The sequence below is a fragment of the Danio rerio genome, chromosome 3 (genome assembly GCF_049306965.1).
Source record: "Danio rerio strain Tuebingen ecotype United States chromosome 3, GRCz12tu, whole genome shotgun sequence".
In the NCBI taxonomy this organism is placed as follows: Eukaryota; Metazoa; Chordata; class Actinopteri; order Cypriniformes; family Danionidae; genus Danio; species Danio rerio.
This window is the reverse complement of record NC_133178.1, coordinates 33,837,960-33,847,500: the sequence shown is the minus strand read 5'-3', so window position 1 is coordinate 33,847,500 and position 9,541 is coordinate 33,837,960. Positions and strand designations below refer to the sequence as shown.

The 9,541-nt window shown below is 36.9% G+C and overlaps 1 protein-coding gene across 7 annotated transcripts in view; it reads right to left on the bottom strand.

Moving 5' to 3' along the window:
• The window catches only part of smarce1 (SWI/SNF related BAF chromatin remodeling complex subunit E1), a 9,118-nt gene extending 4,026 nt beyond the window's left edge, over window positions 1–5,092 (bottom strand). Inside the window, exons 1-7 of one of the 7 annotated variants that reach the window (XM_005163989.6) lie at window positions 5,046–5,092; window positions 4,160–4,212; window positions 3,838–3,881; window positions 2,232–2,336; window positions 1,427–1,519; window positions 797–928; window positions 23–194 (exon numbers count right to left, since the gene is read on the bottom strand). In XM_005163989.6, coding sequence (XP_005164046.1) covers window positions 23–194; window positions 797–928; window positions 1,427–1,519; window positions 2,232–2,336; window positions 3,838–3,881; window positions 4,160–4,166 — 553 coding nt within the window. In that variant the 5' untranslated portion in view covers window positions 4,167–4,212; window positions 5,046–5,092. 7 annotated transcript variants of the gene reach the window in all.
• Window positions 5,093–9,541: the final 4,449 nt, after the last annotated feature.

The following is a 9,541-nucleotide window of genomic DNA, read 5'->3' as shown; positions in this document are numbered from 1 at the left end:
GAAATCGTGACATGCATCTCACCATCGGGGTCCTCAGCGGGTTGGATGCTCATGTAGGGCTCCCCTTTGTCTAAACGTGACTGTCTCTGCCGGCTTTCTTCCTCTAGAGCTGCTTCTGCGCGGTTCTTTGCATTAACGTACGCAAGGTAGGCTGGAGAGTTGTGGTAGGCCTTCAGAGAGTCATTATACTCAATCTGCGGGGATAGAAGTTGTGCTTAGTGCCTTAAGGAATAGCCTTCAAATTGAATTCAGGGTTTCTGCAGGTTTCACCAAGTTACCAAGTTTTCACCAAGTTACATTTACGACTTTAGACTTTTTTAGGACCATTATGAAGGAAATTTTAGACTCATACAAGGTTAAAGGCTAAGGATTTTTTTTTTTTAATATCCCAGTTGAATATCCCACCTGCCCTATCAAAAATTATTTTAATTTAATATATTATTACAATAACAATAATTTAATAATAAAATATATAGGTCAGGTCAGTATTCTTAGCAATAAATAAATGGAAACTTTTAAACAAATGTGACTGTAAGGCAAGTAATTAAAAATGAAGGTAAATAGTTAAAAATGCTATTTTTAAATAAAATGTTTTATTGGGATTAGGATTGTATGAGTGTTAATGGCCAAATTAAAAAGCTATACATGAACAAAGGAAAATTAAGACCTGTTAAAAAAAGATTTGAGACCTACAAAATATTTCAGTAGATTTAAAGGCCTAAAATTGAGCTTTTTTGGCGATTTAAGACATTAAGACCTCTCGGGTACCCTGAAATTGCACTCAAAGCAAACAAACCTTTTCTGCCTCATATTCATTTAAATAGTCCTGTTTTTCCTCATCGGTGAGGTCCCTCCACATGCCACCAATGATCTTGCCAATCTCCCATAGCTTCAGGTCAGGATTAGAGGCTTTAACTTGGTCCCAAACCTTCAAAAGATACAAAAGTCAGCTCAGAGCTGACAGAGAACACTGGATTCCTTGAGGGAAAGGCTTGCATTTTTTTAAAGAATAGAGAGAAAGAGCACTAATAGTCTACATTTATTAATAAAAAGGAAAAAATTAATGCAGAGCAGGAGAGAAGAGTAAGGCATCTGATTATTTTTTACATTTGGAATATAAAAAGAGATTGAAAATGTGCAGGCTAAAAAGGCACTAATAAACCTATTAGCCTTGCCATTTAAAACATTTGCTCACAGAAGAGAGAAAAATGGAGCAAAGAGTTTAGATTCTCAAACGAGTAGTTCAGAAATAAAAGATGTCAGCTTCCCAGCCTTGTTGAACAGAAGAAAGCAATGAAGCGATGTTGGGGTCTACCATCACAAGGGGCAGAGTCAGGCCACTGACCGCCCCTCAGCCTTTGAGCTGATCGCAGAAGTGCTCTCCTCAATTTACAAGCAGTAAAAGCAGACACCGTGGGTGTCTTACCTTCCTGCTTACCTTCCGGCTATACCGCATGTAGGGCATCAGCGGCTTGTCGGGCGGTTTGGGCGGCTTAGGAACAGTGATCCCTGAGGAGTTCTGCGGCAGAGGGAAAAAAAAGCCCAAACGGGGCATTAGAAATCATAAAGAGCACACGTGGCCAACACAAACAGACAACTTTTATAATGGAGCACTATGGAGAAAAGGGGACAGGAGGCAAAAAAGCACAACTGAAAGAAACGATGACAGCGTGAAGCGCTTCGCAAAAGGGGGCAGGAGGCATACCTCAACACCAAACCAAATAAAGCACATTAACAATACGGTCATGCATTAAGCTCTTGTAGACACAAAGCAATCATCTTTTTAAAATGATCCAGCTGAGGTTTGCATGACACCAGCCGACAGCTAAATTGCCTCAAGCTTGTTAAGAAGCCATGCCAAGTTACGGCATCTGGCACTGGCATCTAAAGCCATGCTAGCGGACATCCGTTAGCTCTCGTGCATGATGAGGTGATAGAATGGCCGACGGGGGAAAAGGGAAACAGTTCTGAGAAGCAATCACTCTGAAGCTACAATTCAGCGTCAATCACACAATTAAAGAGTGACTGCTTGACAGAAGCAGAAGGGTTATGGAAACTATTAGTTGAGTACTACCCAAAACTCGACTCTACTACCCAACAGACAGGATGAGCCTGTACAAAGCATTTCACTCTATTTGAAATTCAGGCCATGTGAGTTAGCTATAGCATCCTCTCGGCTGGGCTTTTAGTCCCTCGGCTGTTGCTAGGGCCCTAGTTGGCAAAGATCCTACCATTACCCTGTTGTTCCCGCTGGGGTTCCCTCCCAGCCTGTAGTTGTTGTAGGCCAGATGGCTGTATGGGTTGTACCCCACAAACCCAGGGGTGGTGGGCATTTGCTGATGGAGACAAATGAGACAAAACACGAATGAGAAATGACACAAACAAGGGAGGAAGGGACAAATAAAATGAAAAAAAAAAAGAACCTGCTTCGTTTTCTGTCATGATTTGCATAAAACATGCAAAAAGCAGCAATCTTTGATAGCAGCACAACCCTGGCATTATTCTACATTCATTTGTAGCAAAGCCACAGGCACTATGGGTGGTGGTGGTGGATGTGGGTACGCGATGAGGTGCTAAAACAGAAGGGATTCAGAGCTTTTCTTTGAGACGATCTCGAGGTTTCGTATGAACTGAATAACTGATCTCTAACCTGACAGGAAAAGGCTTGGAATGATAAACGTTTTCAAGGTATAACTTCCTTTGGAAAAGTAAAGGTTTTAAAACCGCCAAAATTTTCTGCTATACCGTTCCTACGTTAGATGTATGATTGTTTTATTTATTTATTTTTTTAGAACAACAGTATCTCCAGCAGAAAAGATACCCAAAGATGGCGTTTTTACTTAGCCTGACATGTTCAATGTTTTAAAAACATTTTGACATTTAAAAACGACAAATTTTAGAGTAGTTATCACAAAACCGTAAAACTGTGATACTTTTATCCAAGATTATTATACCATCAGAATCCTTTACCAGTCTATGCCTAGACAAAAATAATACATCTGGGACACAAAGTCTTTGTCAGGGATTTAGATACATTTTAAATATTTCAAGCAGAAAGGATAGAATTAGATTTATTTTTTTTTTTTTTAGATTTTTTCAAACAGTTCTCAGTATCTATCTAAAGTACATTTATCAAATGGGTTAATAAGGCTCACAATTTATGCTTTAAACAGATAGTAATGGTGAATAGGGCTACACAACAAACAAATAAAACCGACATTTAAGTTTTAATTGCTAAAAATATTTTTCAGTCATCAAAAAGCACATCCAATTGACTGAAATCATGCAATGCACTCTATTAAACATTAATATCTTTTTAATATCTAGAAATAAACACAGGCGCAATTAGCAGTATTGTAATTTTATTTAGCAGCCATTGAATATTCTTCATTTTACTACTATTGCTGTATTATTTCTAATTTTGTATTATATTTTTTTACAGTGGAGCAAAAACAAGAAATTTGGCCTGTGCTGGAGAGGTACGTTGGTCTGCACACATTTTTTTTCCTAAGCATGTTTAGCTCGCAGTTAAAAGCATGATTAATAAATATTGTGTTTTGTATACACAATCATTTTTACCAACATCATGTAGCCATCATGGTTGTTCCTTAAAACTACATTCAGAGCGTAAAGTAAATGTAATCGTCAGCACTTACATTCTCATAAACCAAATTTCTATTTATTATTTAAATAAAGATGTTTAATTTAAAAAAAAGCCACCCCACATGATTCTGTGACTTCCCCACAATCCTCTCATCTCTAAGGAACCTATTTGGGTTTGGGTGATGAGGGGGAGGGAGGGGCCATATGGATGATTGGCATGTACTGGATACTTACTGTTGTGGGGGCCGGGGTGGGGGCAGGGGCATAGGGGGGCCGCTCTGTCACAGAAAGAAGGGGACAAAAACAATTGAAATTATTGAAATCAATCACATTAATCTAAAGCAGTAAATCCTACGTATTAATCACACATTCATCTCAGCATAAAATATTTAACAAGATATGTTTTAATCAATTACATAATTACACCCATATTTACACCTAAAGTTAAGCCTCTTTGATGAATTCATTTCTAAACATCTGATAAACATGGGTGGGCTCCAAAGGGGTCTAAAAAACAGCCAAGGGGTCTAGTCGACCAAATAAAATGCCCTCTTACTTGACATCTTGATTGTAGGGTTGAGGATATCACGCTATCCCCATCATTTGGTTCTGCAACAAGGCAAAAGCGCATTAAAAGAATAGGCATTATTAAAACAGGACACCATCGAGCTGCAAACATCAACATGCAATTTGATGAACTGGACATTTAAAACAAAAAGACATATACCAACTTAGCTAACATCGTAGAAATTCAAAGACAGTGGTTCGTTAAACATTGCACAATTTACACATTTGTTATTAATCGCCAAAAATAAGTGGATTTAATGCGAACTACTATATATAGTGTTGGTCCATCTCAGGCCTGTACTGAATGCGGATAATGGCGCACACAATGAGGCGAGTGGACAGCTCGCCAAGACGTTTATTATCGATAAACACAAATAGATGACAGCTAGGATATCTGAATAATAAAACAACAGGTATCAGGGAGAAATAGGATAATTTAAAAGCGTTACACATGGCGAGTTATAAGCATCGCGATGACATAAAGCCAAGTCCGTGCAGATGCTAACATGAAAAACATTAATGAATGAAACTGGCTAACACTACACGGACAGCATAACAATAAAATCCTGCCAGTAAGTCAAAATATAGTTAGCTTTATAACAGAAAATGTGTTATACGTTATCTGAATTGATTTTAGCCTTTTGAAAGAATTTTGAATTCCATATTTTGACAAACTCAACCCGCTGTTATCGGAAAAGCATTAGCTAGCGGCTAATGCTAAAGACCGAAAGCAGTTAGAGATTTTAAAATGTCAATACGTGTGAATAAAAACTGCGTGTTCAAACGGGCATGTTGAATATATTATAATCCTGATTATAATCAGTAGCTGAAATTGATATTTAGGAATAAAACACAGAATGTTAGCGTACACTCACCCCCAGCTCCTTTGTTCCCTCAATGGTGCTCCGCCAGGATGTGACACATTTTGAGCAGCATCTGACCTCATTTACCAGCGCATTTCTGCTCTCTAGTGGCCACGCACAGTATAACATAACAAAATCTATACCGAAAACCTGACAGCAGCGAAAATAATCGACGCCGACTGTAAACCTGACCCGTCTTTCTGATTTAGCAATTGAATCTGTCAGACGTTTTAACAAAACTGCAGAACATTAATGGAACAGGTTGATAGTAGCTGGCAGTTTATTTGGACAGAAAAGCCGAATACATTGTTTCAGTTTTATTTAAAGGGATAGCTTGCCTAGTTCCACAAAATGGCACGTATTTATACTCCACTTGTTCCACCTGTTTGAGTATTTTTTCTGGATAAGCATAAAAATGGAAACCACTGACATCCATAAGAAGAAAAGATACTAAAATTCAATCACCTCTGCTTTCCATCATTCTACAAAATGTCCTTATTCTGTGTTCAACAGAAGTGGTTTCCTCTGGTTTGGTACTAGTGAAGGATTTGTAAACTTTAACGGTTTTCATTTTTGGTTGCATAACTATCACTTTTAAGGTTTCCAAGAGGATTTTACATTTCACAACAATATGTTTTTGTTATCGAACCAGCATTGACATTAATGTACAGTACAACTGCTCTATTTTGTCTGATTTAGCTGTCTAATTCTTGGGATTCCTGCATCAACTAAATTGGCCTTGGTGTATGTGTGTGAATGAGTGTGTATGAATGTTTTACAGCACTGGGTTGCAGCTGAGCATCCGCTGCATAAAAAATATGCTGGATAAGTTGGTGGTTCATTCTGCTTTGGTGACCTCTGATGAATAAAGGGACTAAGCAAAAGGAAAATGAATGAATGAATGAATTCTTGGGATTCCAATGACATAACATTACTGTATTAAAAGTTTCAGCAGATTTGACACTTTAAGCATATTTTAATATGTACATTTACATGTATAAATATATTTACAACATAACAAAAATATCACATTTACATCTCTGGATTTTTGATATACAATACAATGCTTAAAGTTGTCATCAGTCTTTTGGAACCAAACAACTGGGGAAAGGAAAGTGGGAGCCTCTGTTTCTATTTGATCTTTTTTCTATTGTCATCCATTTTATTTCCAGTCAGATATGTCGACCTCAACATGTCCACCCTGTTATGGAGAATATGAAAAAGTAAACAGAAATAAACTAAAAAAACGCGGCTTTGGGATAGTTTTAGACAGACCTTCTGTTTTGTTCAGACGTGTGTGTGTAATATGTGTGCATTATTGCAGCCAGGGTATTTTATTGACATGATATTGCATGCAATCATGGCTGATTTTGTCCACCCTGTTATGGTAAGGAATATATTTAGTAATATTTTCCAATAATTTTTTTGTCTTCCTTTTTTTTGCAGGGTGGACATTTTTGATCACAGAATGTGGCTCATAATTGCTTGAATGGATATACTTCACCAAAATAAATTTTACATATTATAATAACACATACGGCGATGCAGTGGCGCAGAAGGTAGTGGTGTCGCCTCACAGCAAGAAGGTTGCTGGTTCAAGCCTTGGCTGGGTCAGTTGGCATTTCTGTGTGGAGTTTGCATGTTCTCCCTGTGTTCGTGTGGGTTTCCTTTGGGTGCTCCGGTTTCCCCCACTGTCCAAAACATATGGTAGAGGTAAATTGGGTAGGCTAAATTCTCAGTAGTGTATGTGTGTGAATGAGAGCGTATGGGTGTTTCCCAGTGATGGGTTGCAGGTGAGTATCCACTGCATAAAACATATGCTGGGTAAGTTGGCAGTTCATTCCGCTGTGGCAACCTCAGATTATTAAAGGGACCAAGCCGAAAAGAATATGAATTAATGAATTATAACACATACATTTAAAAAATAAATAAGATTAAGTCTTATGATATCCAAAATGCATCATACCATGAATGGCTGCAAACAAACAAAGTTCATTTTAAATAAATCTGGTCTCTTTTTTTCAACCAAACCAACCAATCTATAACAGTGATGCATGAACAGGTTCATACATATAAACATGAAGTAGGGCTGCACGATATTGGAAAAATCATTTATTGAGATATTTTATTTTTCTGCAATAAACATTGTCATATACAATTCCAGAAGATGGTTTGAATAACCCTATTTTATGGTTTTCTGGGGAGTAAAAAATATTGGTTAGTTTTTTTACCGTCAGAAGAAATAAGTAAAAAATTAAGAGTTTTTGTTTGTTTGTTTGTTTTAAATAAATTATATGTCAGTGGGGTAAGTGAAATCATCTTGTTTTCGCTTTGATATTTGAAGAAACAATACGAAAATGTAGATTTTGGACTAGAAACAAGACCAAAATTCTAAGTAAGAAATGTTAAATGCTTCTTTTTTTGCGCAAATCCTATAAAGTCTGTGATGAAATACAATTCTGAACAGTTTGTCCAATATATTTCAGATTTAGCATTGCTTTGCGATGTGACTATTGCGGAACTGCACATTGCAATATCAATGCTGAAACGATATGTTGTGCAGCCCTAACATGAACGCTGCAAAAACCTATTTTCTTACTTAGATTTTTTGTCTTGTGTCTTGTCCAAATATCTAAGAATTCTTAAATTAAGAAGCATTTTCTACACAAGCAAATTACATTGTCTTTTTAAAAAGAAATTGCCAGATTATTCTGCTTGTTTTAAGGAAAAACTCACTTAATATTGGTATATTATTTCTTAAAACAAGACCATGTGTTTTGCTTGCCTAGAATATTATGTTTATATTATTATATTATTATATTTATGACTATAAAGAAGACAAAAAAAATCTAAGAAAAGCATTTTTGGCAGTGAAAGCTAAACGCTTTACCAGATTTTTTTCTTTACAACTTCATAAATGTGTATGCGGGTAGTTGACAAAAAGGCAGAAAAATAGCAGCTATTTACAAATAACCACTTATAAAATTAGTCCTGAGGTATTGATTACAGATTTTGTTTCTTTTTAATGTATAAGACTGTGCTTGAGACAGTCACAAAGGACAGTTTTGAGATCTGGCTCAAAAATGTAAAATATGGAATAACACAGCAGCTTTTTTAACAAGAGGTCCATGAAGAGAGTTACTGGCAGCTAGCTCTCTGCAACTCTCACATGGTCGCCCACTGAAGCTAAGCAGGGCTGTGCCTGGTCAGTACCTGGATGGCTCAACCTGTGGTCTGTCTGGGTCTTATTGTTAAAAATCCCAGGATGTACTTTGAAAAGGAAAAGCATCCTAGCCAAATTTGCCCACTTCATCATGGCCTCTTAACCATCCCCATATCCCACTCTGTCTCCTCTCCAACAATCAGCTGGTGTGCGATGTGCAATATGGCTACTGTCATGTCATCCAGGTGGACGCTGCACACTAGTGGTGGATGTGGTGGATTTTTCCTCTAAAAATGTGTAAAGTGCTTTGAGTGTCCAGAAAAGTTCTATATATATGTAATGAAGTATTATTATTATTATTATTATTATTATTATTATTATTATTACTATTTATTTATTTTCTTTTCGGTTTAGTCGCTTTATAAAGTTGGGGTCGCCACAGCGGAATGAACCGTCAGCTTTTCCAGCATTTGTTTTTCATAGCGGATGCCCTTCCAGCTGCAACCCATCTCTGGGAAACATCCATACACACTCATTCACACTCATACACTACGAACAATTTAGCCAACCCAATTCACCTGCACTGCATGTCTTTGTACTGTGGGGGAAACTGGAGCATCCGGAGGAAACCCAAGCAAACGCAGGGAAAACATGCAAACTCCCCAACTGACCCAGCCGAGGCTCGAACTAGCCACCTTCTTGCTGTGAGGCGACAGCACTACCTACTGCGACACCGCATCGCCATTATTATTATTATTATTATTATTATTATTATTATTATTATTATTATTATTATTATTATTATTATTATTATAATGATGATGATGAAATACAAAGAAATGCTTAACTGTTTACTGCATTTGATTGATACTAATTATACTCAATTTTTATGTGTTCATGTTCAATTTTTAATGTCATGGTGTAACAGTGAATTGCAACATGTATGCACCCCATGTTCATGCTAGAAACAATAAATATAAGCTAAATCCTCTGTATAAATTTAATGGTTGAATCTAACATTGATTGCTTTAGAATCTAACAGTCATTTCTATATATATTTTTAGTTAAATCCAGCAAAATAGAGCAGTTGTTATTTTTATCCAACTAGACTGGCCTGTTTCTGCCGCACACTTTATTACAAATGCACCACCCCATAAATATTCATTAAAAGCATTATATAATAAATGTGAATCCATCCCATTTGAGTGCTGTCAACATTATTCATAATATTATTCAACGACATTCAACAGACTGAATTAACTTGATTGGCAGTCCATTGGCATCAGCTTTGCTGCTCTGTGCTTTTCCTCAGGCTCATAAACAGAGTAAAGAAAAACATTCACAA